The following is a 16,797-nucleotide window of genomic DNA, read 5'->3' as shown; positions in this document are numbered from 1 at the left end:
CTACTTGGGAGGCTGAGGCAGGAGGATCGCTTGAGCCCAGGAGTTTGAGGTTGCTGTGAGCTAGGCTAATGCCACGGCACTCACTCTAGCCAGGACAACAGAGTGAGACTCTGTCTCAATTAAAAAAAAAAAAATCTATCCCAGAAATATGGGCAGGATCTCCTGAAGGAAGTCTTCCCTAAACCACTCTCATCCCACCCCTACACTCTCTCCAAGGCACGTGGTGCATCTTTACCATTGCGCTTTCGCCCTGTAAAGTGGGGATAACAGTATCCACATCAAAGCGCTTTTGTGAAACTTAAATGAGTTAATACATATACAGCCCTTTGAGCAGTGGACAGAAAATAATACACACTCAATAAATGTCACCTATTACTATTATATTGTCATTATCACCACCATAGTGTACTGAAATGGCCTGTTACTGGAAATTTCTCCCAGGCTAGAAGGGAAGAACGTTTCATCTTTACAGACCTAATGCTTACCATCGTGCCCAGCACAGAGGAGATATTGTCTGAACTAAATTGAGCTGTAACTGATATGCTTCTAGTAATTTATCTGGGCTGCTATTTCAGGTTTTTAATGGTTCCAACTTTTTTTGTTTGTTTTAAGAGATGGGATCTCATTCTTGCTCAGGCTGGTCTCGAACTCGTGAGCTCAAGCAATCCTCCTGCCTCAGCCTCCCAGAGTGCTAGGATTACAGGGATGAGCCACCGTGCCCAGCCAAATGGTTCCCACTCTTGAGAAGATAATTAGGAAAGAAGAAAGAGAAAGAGAAATAGGGCTGTCATATATTCATTGCTGGCAGTCTGATAAACTAGATTGCCCAGGCCTAGTTAACATTGTTTGTGATTATTTCACTGATAGAAATATAAGGTTTATTATTTCTTTGATACATATTTGTAGGCTTTAGCACTTGGAAATAGGGAACAAACATATAGTAAAAATTTTCTAGGATATGTCTTCCCAAGTGAAGTCTTCCTATAGATATGGCCATTATACAATAACAACATTTTCTATTATGTGCCATAAAACAGCGGTCTCCAACCTTTTTGGCATCAGGGATAGGTTTCACGGAAGACAATTTTTCCACAGACTGCAGTGGATAGGTGGGGAATGGTTTCAGGATGATTCAAGTGCATTACATTTACTGTGTACTTTATTTCTATTATTATTACCTTGTAATATATAATGAAATAATTATACAGCTCACCATTATGCAGAATCAGTGGGAGCCCTGACCTTGTTTTCCTGCAACTAGACAGTCCCATCTGGGGGTGATGGGAGACAGTGACACCTGAAGTGTCCAGTCTACTACGTAATCTTGTTTTGGTTGCTGTCACTGCAGAAAACCCTGCTTCATAAAGATAGGATGTTGGAAATGGAAGCAGGCTTTTCAGTGCTTTTTTGGCAATCTCAGGATATTCCGCCTTGACTTTAATGCAGAATGTATGGAGATTTGAAGTTGTCTTAAACATACTTTTAAGGCCACCATCATTTGCTGTTTCAAGCAGTTGATCCTCTTCTAGTTTAGACAAAGTTGATTCACTTGGCTTATTCACAAATGGATTGTGGATCCATTCCTTCCCAGTTCAGGAGTCTTTCGTGGTTGGGAAGTAATGCTCAAACTCTTTTGAAAGCTGAGATAGGTGATCATGCACCAGCTAGGAGAAAGAAGGCTCTGGCTCAGTCTCTTTCAAAATACTCTGCTAATGTTTGAAACATGTCAAAAATCCCAATGTTCACTCACCACCCCCATAATTCCAGTTTGGCTTTGAATGCAGCCACTTCATCCGCCAACTTGAACACAGTTGTCATTCTCCCTTGAAGTGACAGATTGAGTTCATTGAGCAGGCTGAATTTGTCACACAAGTAAGCAAGTTTTGAGACCCATTCTATGTCACTGAAATGTGCTGCCAATGGTGACTGTTTTTCTAAAAGAAATCTCTGGAGTGGCTCTTGTAACTCAAAAACTCTGGCCAGTGACCTACCTTTAGAAAGCCATCCCACTTTTGTGTATGAGAGAAGACATGTGTGCTCTGCGTCCATCTCCTCACAGAGCTGCACCACAGATGTGAGTTAAGGGCAGGTACTTTAATGTGGTTGATAACTTTAATCACATCCTGCAAAATGTTACTTAGTTCAGGTGACATTTTTGTGTAGACAGCACTTCTCTATGGATGACACAGTGCATAGACTCACATTCAGAAGTGACCTCCTTGACCCGAGTAGTGAAACCAGAAAGCTGTCCAGTCATGGCAGCCGCTCCATCTGTGCATATATCGACACAAAGTGACCAATTCAGTTTTCCTGATACATAATCAGTCGAAGACTTGAATAGTTGCCAACGCTTTGGTTGGCAACAAAAGTGCACATAATACATCCTCATGCACATCCTCCTGAAAAATATATCACAGAAAAACAAGCACTGTTGCCTTGTTGTCAACACTGGTAGACTCGTCAACCTGGATTGTGTACCACAGTGACTCATTAATCCTAACGATTGTGTCTCAATATCTTTTGCTGTTCCATCAATTCATCCAGTTATGTGGTGTTAGCTGACAGAGGAACATGTGCCACCTCTTGAACTGCAGCCTCTCCTAAAAGTTCACGGCAAATGTCCTTAGCAGCAGGCAAGATCAACTCTTCAACAATAGCAAAGGGATTCTTAGCTTTAGCAATGCGGTTAGCCACTAAGAGTGATGCTCGCAGACACATTTGATGAAGTGGTGACCTTCAATAATTGCGTCTATTCTTCGTGTTCACATTTTTTTCTTTTGAAAGACTCCAAAGGCTTGTCTTTTAATGCAGGGTGCTTGGTCTCCATGTGGTGATGCAGTTTTGAAGGTATCATGGCTTCGTCGGATAGCAGGTCACCACATATTGTACAAAGTGGGCTTGGAGAATGTGAATCACCTGTTGCAATGGACCCATAATTTAAGTAGGACTCTTGGTATTTTCTTTTAAATGCAGCTTTCATTTTGTTGGCAGTCTTGGAGTCTTTGGTGTCTCATCATTGGGTCTTCCCCCTTTTCAAAGAAGCTCTCCAGCGACGTTTGTTTTTTACTCATTTTTGCTAGGGTTAGCTTGTGGGCTTAGCAAAACTGTGACTGAGACAAGTGTGCAGTGGGGAAAAGAGGTATGGACAGAAGTAAATAAAATAATGGGTGGGCCATGTGCAGACTAAAATAAGTGTCGGATTCTGACTTAAAGCCTGCCACTAGATGCAGCTTTACAATTGAAGTAAGATGCTCACTTGCCACTACAAAAGCCACCACAAGATGCAGCTTAATTGTCACTTGCCACTCACTGGTGGGGTTTTGATATGAGTCTGTAAGCAATTGATTTATTATGGTCTCTGTGCAGTCAAACCTCTCTGCTAATGATAATCTGTATGTGCAGCCACTCCTCAGTGCTAGCATCACTGCCTCAGCTCCACCTCAGATTATCACGCATTAGATTCTCACAAGGAGCACTCAACCTAGATCCCTCGCATGTGTAGTCTACAGTAGGGTTGACACTCCTGTGAGAATCGAATGCTGCGGCTGATCTGTCAGGAGGCGGAGCTCGGGCAGTGATGCAAGCAATGGGGAGCAGCTGTAAATATGTAGGACGCTTTGCTCCCTCACCAGCCGCTTACCTCCTGCTGTGCGGCCAACTTCCTAACAGGCCATGGAACAGTACCTGGCCTGTTGGGGTTGGGGACCACAGCCATAGAACACTGGTCCCAAAAGATGCTCTGTAAGGAAACCATTCTCTAGTTAAATTGGAGAGAACTCAAAACTTTGTAGAAGGTTTATAATAAATAAACATTAGCATATTAGGCTCTGAGAAATCCTGAATTTAAAGGCTATAGAAAAACTTCCCCTCCCATAATTCCTATTAATATCTTACAGAATTAGTATTCTGTGGATCAAACTGTGGGAAATGCTGTACCATAAAAACACACTTATCCAGTTTCTGTTTTTTTCTCAGTAAACCTTTATATAATTTATTCTAAAAAATTCTAAGTCTATATGCACACAAATAGAGATGTAAACCTTGGTTAATTTGGATCCTGGTTAATTAGGATGTTCCACCTAACTAATTTTTAAAACTTAACTATAGATTAAGTGCTAAAATACTTTGAAACCCTTGTTGAAAAGCATTCTACAGCACTCTCAACCTTTAATATGATACAATCATCTGGGAAATTTGTTAAAGTGGATATTAGATTTATCAGGTCTGAGGTGGGATCTGAGGTTCTGCATTTCTAGTCAGCACCCAGGTGATGCCAGTGTGGCTGGTCTGTGGACCACACACTGAGTAGCAGGTTACTTTTTTGCCTTGGTAAGCACAGTAGAATAAATGTAATAAGATTGTTATTTTGAATAACATTGTACATGTTGATAGAGCCACACACTGAGATAGTTTAAATTTTTAAAATATCAACTTGTTTTCTTGATACTACCTTCCTTGAAAGTAAAGGGGGGAACTAATGGGGAGAAGACTTCTAGCTGTAGCAATATCTCCATCAGCACCTAGCATGAAATCTGGTAATTAGAGGTACTTAATATTAAATGTCAAGTACATCAACTTATTTGTCATAAGCTTTATTATAAGAGTTGCAACTGAAGAAGGTGACAGAGGTGACAGAAGGTGACATCTGCTAAGAAGGGAGTTAATGACGTGAAAATATTATTAAATAATAATGAAAACGTCAAACATACTGCCAATCAAATAATATAGTATGGAGGGTATATAGGTAAAGAGAAGAATTGGATATGCTAATAAATGTTGGGATCTCCTGCAGGCTCAGAAGAGAAGAGACGAACCAGAGTAATATTCCGGAAGACAGTGCCAATAAAGAGAACCAAGCTAGGAAAGCAGACACAGATGTCTCTGCCCCAAACATATCCTAGAATAGTCCTAAAGTAAATGGAGATATTGGGATCGGAGGCAGGGGGGCGGGCTGTCTGGAGAAGGAAAGAAGGAAATATGGATCTTCCATACTAACTCATCTACCTCCTATAAATTATGCTAAAAGAACTAAATTGGTATCAGTTATTTTCATAATTCCCATACTTGGTGCATTAAGTACCATACAAGTATTTGTTAACTATGAGTGATGAGCAATTATGACTTATTATTAGTAGTTTCTGGCTTCAAGTCTTTTAGTAGCCTAGATGTGGGTGAATCCTATGGCAACTTAAGGGGATGAGAAACTCATCCAGACAAATGTGTTACAATTACCTTATTATGTTTCAGGGTTTCTTTTTTAGAATGTCTGAATGTGGTCTTGATGGAGTTTTCATTGAAATGGCTTTGGTGCCTCCAGTCTTCTGATACTTGGATGTTACCTATAAATATCAACTTGGTAGGGCCCAGACAATTATGCTAAATGATGCATATTGACTGATTGTCAACTACTTGTGTGTAGTTCAATCCACAAGTTGCCCTTGCTCACTGACCAACATGTCCAAGATGAAAGCACCTCCAGCCAACCACTCATCCTCCCTACTGCTCCCATGCTGACACTGCTTTAATCCCCTCCCTCCTCTTTCCTGCCTCTTGGCCATTCTGAACTTTTTTCAGAATATGCCATATTCTTTCTTCCTTCTGTTCCTTTTTGGTATTGGTTTTTCTCTCTGCTGGGAACACCTCTATTTATGCTTTGTTAATTTCTACTAAACTTTAGGTCTCAGATCAAAACTCACAACACTCAACACTTGTTAATTGTTCCTCCCATGTGCTCCCCTCCACACTCCCTAACACAATACTGATTTCATTTGTGTGTGTGTGTGTGTATACCACTAGTTGCCTGTAAACAGTATATGTATATATACATGATATATATACCCACTAGATTGTAAGCTTTGTGAAAAGACTGTCTTTCTTTTCTCACAGTTATAATTCCCAGGAACTAGCGCACCTAGCACATAGCAGTGCTCAGTAGGAATGTGTTGAGTGAAAGAATAAGCTTTAAAAATATCCCACTTGCTCAACTCCATTGATTGTGGATGAATGTTCAGACATTTTCATGGGCTGAAAAAATACTAAAAAGTTATGTATGTTGTTAGTTTTAGCTACATTCTCACATTTTGCTTATGTTTTTCATGGACCTAGCAATTTGGGGACCAAAACCCATAGTGTTTTGCACAAGTTTCTAGATAAGCTATATAAGTAACAGTGATCGCTAACAAGGGGTTTTCTTTAATAGTCTCCTGTTTCAAAGTCTTTTTATGAAACTCTGAGGCTATGAGTACTCTAGGATCTAAAAAGCTAGAGCTGGCAACTTTTTTATATTTAGTATGAATTTGAACCAAAGCTTGAACATAGAACAGTAACAAAAAACAAAATAAAACAAAAAAATAAATAAACAAAACGTACTTATTTTGGCTCCACATCTGCCAGTAAACCTTTTCTTTTTCTCTATGTAATTGGTCAGACTTAGGCATTAAATAAAAGTTTTATCTGTTTTCATTCTTTGTGCACTTACCTGTCATGATTTTATAAAGCTAAACAATTTAAAAATTGATTAGTAAAGTAAAAAGCAATGAATAATATGTAATGCTTACAAATTAATCTGAACTATATGTCATTAACATATATTTCAAATATATGACACTTTCCTAATTAAATTATTACAATGGCTCTCAGTGCCCTAGAAATTAAATACCAACATGTTTAGGCTAGCAGTCAAGGTTCTCTAAAATCTAGCCCCAATAAATTTTCAGAGTTTTCTTTCATTATTCCCCTCGGTATTCTACTCTTTACTGTAATGGAAGTGACTGGTTATTTGCTATACCAGCACATAGTAGATATTCAAATATTAGCAAAACGTTAGAAACTGAGTTTGCTTTAACCAATGTAAAATTTGGTGGGCCATCATTTAGACCAGTGTTTCTCAAACTTTATTGTAACGTCAGAATCATTTGGATGGCTCGTTAAAACTCAGATTGCTGGCCCCACCCACAGAATTTCTGATTCAGTTGGTCTGTGTTGGGGCCCGAGAATTTGCATTTCTAACACATTTCCCAGACAATGTTGATGGTGCTGGTCCAGGGACCACACTTTGAGAATCACTGGTAATTTCAACTAAAGTCGAATGCTGAAAAGTGCAAGATCAATATGAGTTGAGTTGCCTTTGTATAACACAAGAATGGTCCTTTGAAAACCAAGTTAGATCATGCCAGTCATCCACTCAAAATTCTTAGACTGGCTCATCATTTTACTCCAAGGAAAAGCTGATGTGCTTACAGTGGCACACAGTTACATATCAGTTACCCTTCTCTTCCCAGTCACTTCTCTAGTCTCATCTCCTTCCACCCCCCAACTCCCGTTCTGATACAGTCATGTATCAGCACCATGGCTGACCTCCTTGGTTTTTCCTTTGACACATCAGGCAACTTCCTGTCTTAGGTCATTTGCTCTAGGTATTACCTCTGCCTAGAATGCTCTTCCCCCAGTTAAATATTTGGCCAACTTCACTGTCTTCAAATCTTTGCTCAAATCTCAGCTTCCCAGCAATGAGGCCCACCCTCATCACCCTATTCAGTACTGCACCTTGTCCCTCCTCTTCCCATCCCAAACCCTTAGCCCCCTGAATCCCTCTTAATTTATTCCATTTTTTCTTCTTTGGTGATACTAGCCCTTATCACCTTACATACTATATATGTCACTTATTAATTATGTTAATTATCTGTCTCCTCTACTAAAACATAGAGGGAGGGCAGGGATCTTTGTTTTGTTCCATGATACATCCTAAGCACCTGGCACATAATAGGCACTCAATATATGGTCATTGAATGAATGAATAAATGAATATGTTAGGTATATTGTACAACATACTGTTTCAAGGAAATGCTATATAATAGTATCTTTTTGAAAATATTACCTATTGTCCTACAAGATAGTTAACTTATCTAGGTTACTCAATGACAAATTCTTTTCCTTTCCTCTTTCATCTGCTTGGTCATTCATACATTCTCATTCTGAGACATTTCTACTAGTGGTCTGAGGCTATGAAATATACACATATACATATCTATCAATTTAAACACATTCTGTACAAAATAGCTTTAAGACTGAATATGTTCTAGGTTGAAGCCATATTATAAGCAGACCCTTTAGCCAACATGTGGAGGTAAGGATCCTGTATTTTAGTCCTTAAGGTACTGTGGATTTCAAAGAAGTAATTATCCTTGACATAGGTATTTTTAATCAATAAAGACCAGAAACCCTATAGTATTATTTCCCACTTTCTGGCTTATAGGATAATAACTATTATAATACTAGTATTCATTTCTTGAGGGCTTACTATATGACAGGCAATATGCTAATCCCTTTATCTTATATACATAGTTTATTTTATATAGCTCTCATTACAATACCATTGCAGGGAGAAATTTTATGTATGGAAAAATTGAAGTCCAAAGAGCTTCAATAGCTGGCATATAGTCATGCGGTCGGTAATTGGCAGTGAAGACATCCAATGTGGATCTGCGTGAAGCCTGTAAAAGTGAAAGTCCGAGCACAAGCAAGGAGCAGAACTAAAACAGAATTCCAGGAGAAACAGTATGACATGAATCTAGATTTGGGGCTTGATGTTGCAAGTGAGCTGTGCCATATTCTATCTTCTATTATTTAAGAAAGAAAACTTGTAACAAGCAAGCCCATTCAAATTTCACATAAATAGCTCCTCCCTGATGTTAAAAAATATATTTTAAAAAGCGATATAGTTTTTCCTTTAAAAAAGCACAAATAACCCCAAGGCCTTAAATGCTTATTTCCTGTTGTATTGCTCCCTTCCTGTCACTGTTTCTGAGCTAGAACATGGAGTTCTTGGTGGAGAAAGGAAAGGCCCTGATCATCAATCTCCATTAGCAGTCTTGAGTGGGTTCTGTTGTCTAATGATTTCTGAGCTGATAGACACATAAAATACTGATGTGGTTATATGGAGTATTCATCTACATTTGACATTTACATAAGCTCTGTGTGCAGCCTCCATAGTCACATGTTTCAGATAATGTCACATGAATTGGGTAGGTCTTTTCAAATTTTATTCTTTTTTTTTTTCATATCTTTCACACATGGATCAGGAACATATTCTTTTTTTAAATAAACCTCTTCTTGGAGTTATGCCAACAAAAAAGCAGAACCCATTCTAGAAGAGTATAGTACTTTGGGGAGAGCATGAAATACTGTTATGTTCTAAATTAGTTATGATACAGGAGGTACATTGGAGCACTATTGACCAAAGTGCATTCATAATGAAACCAAAACTCGTGTTTTTTTTTCACATGTTTAAGTTCACTGTACAGGTAAAAGGTAGAATGACCCAAGTACAGGTAATTTCATCAAATTCATTGTGTATGCTTTACTCATATAGTCTTAAGATCATTTTAAATATCTCTTCTTCTTCATCATTCTTTTTTCTTTTTTATTAGTTATCTTGTTTTTCAAAACGTGGTGCTACAGGAAACAATTTTATATTAAGAATGTATGAATGGAGATTATTTTTATGAATATTGTACTGTTTTCACCCAACAGGTTGAAAATTCTTATCAATGAAGAAATTAACTGATGTCTGTGAGTGTATTATCTAGAATCTAATGACCTCCCTCCTCTTGGGCCAGGATGGAAAGATTCATCTCTTTTGCACAAATCATCATTTTTTTCTAGGAACCACGAGGTCACTTACATTTGCAAGCATCTGGAGCAGAAAAGGGTCTGCGAAGGTCACGGTAAAAGCCTGGCTTACACCTCTGGCAATGCTGACCTTCCGTGTTGTGCTGACAGTCATTGCAGACACCACCGCTACGATTCCCTGATGCCTCCCACACATTAATGTCGAAGTGACAGGCATCAGCATGCCCATTGCACTTGCAGGCTGGAAGAAAAAAAACACAGGAGGAACACAAATAATTAAAAATAAAGCAACAGATTCTCTCGTATTCAGGTAGTTAAAAATAGGATAAGCTGATTGTTAACTTTTATTTTATTTTTAGTTTTTCGAAGAGTTAACCATGCAAGAATCAAAGCAAAATAGAAAGGTATACACTGAGAAATCCACCCTCTCCATCTCCCTGTACCCTGCTTCCCCTTTAATAGGTTACTACTTTTTTTTTTAAAGTTTCTTGTGTAGCCTTCTAGTTTTTCATTATAGATTATCAATTTAAAAAAATAGGTTTCAAGATATGCATGAAAGTCAACAAAGTATAGATTTGTCTAGCTGGGCAGAGATACTACAGTTATCTTTCCAAGTGGGGTTGACATTTGTTTTGGAAAGACTATTTGAGCGGCCACCAGTTTTTTCCCTCTTTGATGCTGACACTCCCCCATTTCCATTCCTGCTACTTCCCAAGGGTCATCTCTGTGGGTCTCCTGTCCTTGCTAAGAAAAGCCGAGATTGTCAGGCATTCTTTGAAAATGACAATTCGTATTGCAGATACAGGCCTGTACTCATGTTCACTAATGAGCCTGGAAGAAAACTTCTGGTACACAGGGCTTAATAACTTGGCAGGTAGATTGATTTATCTTTCATGAAGTGCTATTTTTCAGCTGTTCTTGTATTAGTGAGTGTATGGTAGACTCCTATAAAAGCCTCGATTTCATTATATAAGAGGCCTGTAGTGTTTATTATGCAACAATTTCTCAAAGGCATTTCTAAGATTATCAAGTCAATAGCATCCAGTGACAAGTCTCTGTGTTCTACATGTATTCAGATGTGCAGTTGGTTTCTGTGGACAGGGCCAGAAAGGCATTCTAGGAATTTAGGAGAAATTCTTTAGATTCTCTTGATGAGTGATTTAGAATAAGAATCCAGACTTTTTTGTGGAGGTCAACTGTATTTGAAAATATTTGTGCTATTGTTTTTCATTGTTTCCTTGATGTGTTATGATATGTTGACCAGATTCATATCTTTAAGAAGTATATTATAAGATAATTTAAGATTTATGCTTAGGGGAAATCCTTTACATTTCCTGGAAACAAAAACAAATCAGTTATGATTCTAAATTATGTATGGGAAGAGATGTCTCACAACTTTACCCACAGTACTTGTCTTTAAATCCTTGTAAAATAGAGGTTTGTGAGTGTAAACATTGTTATGGGCATGTGCATTTCTCTGAACATTTTAAATGGCAAAGCAAAAAATGGTTCATGTTCTCATATTTTTTAACCTCCTATTTAATCTCCAACTTCAAACCCAAAGTTAATCCTGGTAGGGCGATCTCATTCTTGACCTACCAGTTTAACTTCAAATTTCATTCATCATTTGCAGTTATCATAAGTGAAAAGAAAGGCATTATGATATTGTGGAAAAAAGTATCTAATTTGGAGTCTGAGACTAGTCCTGACTATTATTTGCCAACTTTGGCAAGTCACTTAATCTTATTGAGCCTCAGTTTCCTGATCTCTAAAAGAGGATTAATGTCATCTGCTTTATTGGGTTGTTTTGAGAACTAAATTCAAGATACCTATTTTCATGTTTATAATTCAATATCTCAGCTATAAGAGTAATTGTACACCACAATCCTCAAACACTCTTGTGTCTACTCATGATTTTATTATGTCAAATTCTCAAGGAGGGTTTTTAGATCTCACAAAGTGTCCAAGCAATAGGCAACACATTCTTGGCAAAACAGTCATATTGCCAACTTTGCAAACAGTAATTATTTCCAATGGTCGAAGTCATAGTGGGCAGTGATATGGGCTATGTTTGTGTGGGTTATAGTGTTTGTCACCCACCACTTTACATTGTGTTTCTAGAGACAATATAGAGTCCACAGATAAGTTTACTTTACAAAGAAGGTTTTTGAGTATCGTGGGCTTGTTACTTACTTCTGCACTCTTTAGGAGCCCCTGTTCTGCCATCGGCTGCCTCCCAGGGCCGGTCATTGTATAGTGGTGCACAGTGCTGGCAGTGGCTGCCTGCTGTGTTGTGCTTACACATACACTTCCCATGGACCTACAAACGACATTAATTAACAGCTATGAGCACAAATGATGCTAGGGAAGAACACTCTTCCCATAATCTCCTCTCATTGGTTGGCTTTAGCAATGTGACATTCATTCACTTTTCTAAAGTTAGCAATCAAGAAAAGAGGTCTTTTCTTTAGTTTGTCTTGTGATTAATTCAACAGATTAAGTAACATGTTTTCTTGGCTATAGGATATATGACCTCAATGAACATTTCTGAGGTACTGGTTAAGCATTTAAGTACATTTTTAATATTTTAAAATTTTTTTATTCTTTACACAGAAGTAATACACCTTCATTACAGAAAGTTTAGAAATCTGTAATCTCATCACAAAATGACATTAATATCAACCTTTGGAGCATGTATTTTCAGTACTTTAAAAACGCAATTATATTGTGTTTTTAAAACTTCTTTTCACGTAATATATTGAGAATATCTTGCCATTTCATTAAATATTCTTGTATAACACACATTTTAATGGCTCACTTGTATTATGTATAATTTATTTGGCCAGTCACCTATTTTATTGTTATTTAGGCTTTTAAATATTTTTATATATTATGTTCAGTGCTATATGAATATCCTTATAGTTAGGTATTTGTACACATCTTTAATTATTTCCTTTGAATGTATTTTCCAGAAGAAAAATTGAAGGGTCAAAATATGTATATTGTTAAGACTTTGAATACATTTTGTCCTAATGACTTGGCATTTTTTTTTTGACCCCACACTTCTGAGTAGTTTAGTGTTTATTAAATAGTATTTCTCATAGAGAGAAATACTTCAGTAGAATTCTTAGGGACATGAGAACTTTAATATTTTTTGTATTATCTCACTAATAATATCTAAAAATTAATATTTTAGATCATCTGAACTATCTCCTAGTGACTAAAAATTGTTATGTATTCCCATACCAAGATGCATTTATTGGTACATGATATCATGTGTGTACAAATGAAAGGTGTGCAAAGTAGCTTGGAATGGGGTTCATAAATATGCATCTATGAGGTTTATTTTTCCTTGAGAAACAGTGTTAAAGGTAATTCAGCATAAAGGTAACATTATATCAACCAGTAAACAAATATTTAATGAATATCTACATGGGAGAGTCACTGTGCTAGGCCATGTTTGGTATACAAAGCATTACAAAACATACTTTCTGTCTTTAAGAGAAGTATAGTGTAGCTGGAGAAAGAAAGACTTATGTAGAAAAAAAATAACAGAGAAACAAGACAGTAAATAAATGCCTAATAAGCAAAATGACACTGGAATTCAAAGGATGCAGAAAGCACCAGAGATTGGTGGTTGGGGGGGGCTTTATGAGAGGGGCTGGGATTTGAGCTGGATCTTGACAGATGGGCAGCATTTCTAGCAGGCAGAAGGGAAGAAACTTTCCAGGCAAAGAAAACATGATGAACCAAGGTATAAGGAGAACATGGAGCAAAGTTTATTTCAACGCACCTAAAATATTTTGATTGGAACAAAAAAGAAACTACGAAAAATGACATGTACTCAGAGTGGCCAAACCAAAATAAGTCCCTAAAGTAAAGTTCAACAAACCTGGAAATAGCCAGACCAAATACACTGATGCACTACTGCTTGACCTAAGATAACACGCTAGTGAGTTGTGTCATTTCATCCAGGGCTTCCTTTCTTTTAATACTTTCCTAACATATACATCTCTGGTTCCACTGGTGGAACATTCTGGAAATGCAATTATCCAAGTGTATTATTGACTGCTATGAGTCTTATGCTCACATAATGTTCAAGTGCAATAATTAAACACAGGGTTTAGAGGACTGCAGGCTACTTGTGAATGAACCATATGATGCCTAAGAATTGTAATCTGGAAAATTTCATAAACAATGTTTTGGTGGCCATCTTGCTAAATTTCATTTCATTGTATTGTAATGTAAGGTTTTCATGCTTAATGAAAATTATAGAAGGCCTTTTAATTCTCAGGGATTAGTAAAGATACAGATTTTTTAAAAAGAGGGTAGGATTGTCTTCTTGGAGTAAGATGATGTTGCAAAAATTCTTGTTAATTTTCTTTATAGAAACTCAACTAATATTTTATATTCAGTTCACTGCTTTTGGTCTTGAAATGCCAAAGTATGAGTCAAGGTATAAAAGCCTATTTTCTTGGGCTTCTCTTCCTGACAATCTCTGATATGAACCATATATAACAGAAGTCCCATGGAGTTATAAGAGTTCACTATACGTCCTCATTCACACATCCAGGCAAGCTCTACTGACAAATCTGCACTCAAATTTGGAGAGCTGCAGGAATTCAATTTTTACTTCTCTTTAAAAGTGAGATATCTTGCCCCTGGATATCTGCCTTTGCATTTTTGTATATAAAGTAAATGAAGTAGAGATACCTCAGTCCCATTGCTTTTATTAAATCTTTTTAACTCAGTATTCCCTCTCATCATGAAAAAGTAGAAACTCTTTCTTATCAAATAACTTCTACATGGTAAGTTTTTTTAAAAAAAAAAAACTCAGTAAAAGCTAATGATTTTCTGTTTTACTTGTAGTATTAGATGCTGATTTCAAACAAAATGGAGTCTTTGGAAAAAATGACTGAGTAGAAAGAATCTTGCAAGGTTGAAGAGTTTAGTAAAATGAAGGCGGCGTCTTTATGTAGCTGACAGAAGTAGCACAATGGACATTAGTAGGAAAAGCAGTTTTCTAGTTGCCTAACTCTGACAACATGTCAAAAACAAGCTAACAAGCAAAAAACAAGCAAAAAATACATAAAAAAATACATAAATAATATGATAAAACTAGAGTTAGTAAACTACCCCGACTCCCTCACTGTGTTAAGGGGATCATATGGAGTTTTGTCTGAGGAGGCATTAGAGAAAATGTTAAGGAGTATAAAGTAAATATGCTAGAGAATGAGGTCAATAAGTGCTATCTGTACAAAACTTCTAGTCCCTGAGGCTGTGTCTTAAAGAGTATACAGGATTTTCCTTAGGCAGCAAAGACAAGAAGAACCCCAAAGGAATATTCAAGTAGCTAGGACTACAGGCACGCCACTAAGCCTAGCTAATTTTTCTGTTTCTTGTAGAGATGGGATCTCACTCTTGCTCAGGCTCCTCTCAAACTCCTTACCTGAAGCGATCCTCCCCACTGAGCCTCTCAGAGAGCTAGGATTACAGGAGCGAGCCACCACACCCAACCTCTTCTCTCTTTTTTTAAAATTCTTTCTACCCCCCTCCTAGACTGCCTGTTATGTTCTTTCTTCCCCTTCACCTTTTACTGTTTCTTTTCCATGTTCATACCCCCAGCTTATGCCTTTCAATAGCCAGTGACACCCACATGTATTTTCTGATAATATTCAGAATTTGAAAAGGTTGTTAATTCTTATTTCCTGTCTGCTTTTTAGCAACCATTTATTGAATACTATGTAAAGGCAGGTGCTGCCAAGTATTGTTAGTCTTCCTTAGAGGAGTTGAGCTACCATGATAAGTTCAATTTACCAGGTTTGGTCTTGAAATGCCTAAGACCTGTATATAATTTCACCCGACCCATAGGTTCATCCTAGCCCACAGATTCCAGGCCTCAGAAGGCCATAGACATTTAGGGTAACCTCATCAAACATTCACATGTATCACAAGGTAATATTGGACAGGTCAATTCCCTCTGCAGTAAAAATTTCAGAGCATTCCCTTGTTCCCACATGCCAAGGATTGGGATGAACCTCCCAGGGTCTGAAAGATGCTAGCCCAGCAAATTTTTCTGCACACAGAAAAATTCAAAGAGCTGTCATTTTGAGAATTACCAAAAATAGCTGTAAATCATTACCTAGACAATTTGAAACAAGAAATCCTTCCTCAGCGATACAACTGTTGCTGTTCAAGCTTGAAAGATCACCCACTATTTGATGCTCCTGAAAAATGTGCAAGTAAAACTAGGTCTTCATTGGAAAAAAAAACAGAAAAAGGAAACTTTAGTAACAAGTTAAACATAGCTCTTGTTTGGTACACAAACACGAACTAGATAAAGAACAGGAAAATGAGATTATGTACTTAAGGTTTAGTTGAAGAAGAGTAGGGTCTGGTTGTCTAATTAGAAAAATGAGAATTTACCTTAACAACAAAACTACAACTCCTAATTACACATGAGATATATAGACTTTTGGATATTCTATGAGTTTCATAAATCTTCCTGTTATGCTAAGACTAGTGACAGTCATTGTTAGCATATTTATCATATATTAAAGCCAAATAGACATGGAAGAGAAAGTATCATTTCTTTATATTTGAGGCAATAGACATAAGCATTTATGTAGGGGACAAAATGAGGAAATTATTATCTTTCAGATCCATCATTGGAAGGAACGTAGAAAAGCTGCTTTTCTATTGTTGTTCCTTTTGGGGCCAAAGGATTTCAGTAGTCAGAAATTATGTGGCTGAGTAAATTGGCCATGGCAGGAGGCTGTGGGGGTCTGATGGTTGACGGGGCCAAGCATATGGGATAGACACTTATCAAGATGTTGTAGAATATTTAAACATTAGATGAAAGCTTGGCGTAGACAACTTTTGGGGTCTCTATGATACCATGGCCTGTTTCTATGTATCGTAAATACTATTTGGTTGCAGGCAACTACTCATAGTCTTTTTTGAGCTATCAGAGAAGAACTAAATGACAGATAGCTGGGTCCTGTCACCACCTCACGAATGCAGAACATTTCTGGAATCATCTGAACATCAAACAAGGAAGAGCTAAGGGAATATTTACTCTTTTAGGCACTACCCAATGTGACACAAATGGAAAAGTAAATAAACATTAATAGTCTCTGAAGATGGACTTTCATTTGTCTATATGGG

General features: G+C 37.4%; 1 protein-coding gene across 3 annotated transcripts in view; it reads right to left on the bottom strand.

The window, feature by feature from the left end:
- The window catches only part of NTN4 (netrin 4), a 105,983-nt gene that overhangs the window by 34,412 nt on the left and 54,774 nt on the right, over window positions 1-16,797 (bottom strand). For all 3 annotated transcript variants that reach the window (XM_012663999.1, XM_012663997.1, XM_012663998.1), the window contains exons 4-5: window positions 11,824-11,950; window positions 9,683-9,871 (exon numbers count right to left, since the gene is read on the bottom strand). In XM_012663999.1, the coding sequence (XP_012519453.1) occupies window positions 9,683-9,871; window positions 11,824-11,950 (316 nt within the window). The remainder of the gene's footprint in view (window positions 1-9,682; window positions 9,872-11,823; window positions 11,951-16,797) is intronic.

This window comes from Propithecus coquereli, unplaced genomic scaffold (genome assembly GCF_000956105.1).
Source record: "Propithecus coquereli isolate 6110/MARCELLA unplaced genomic scaffold, Pcoq_1.0 Scaffold85, whole genome shotgun sequence".
Taxonomy (NCBI): Eukaryota; Metazoa; Chordata; class Mammalia; order Primates; family Indriidae; genus Propithecus; species Propithecus coquereli.
The sequence above is the reverse complement of the archived record's forward strand: the minus strand, read 5'-3'. Positions and strand labels throughout refer to the sequence as shown.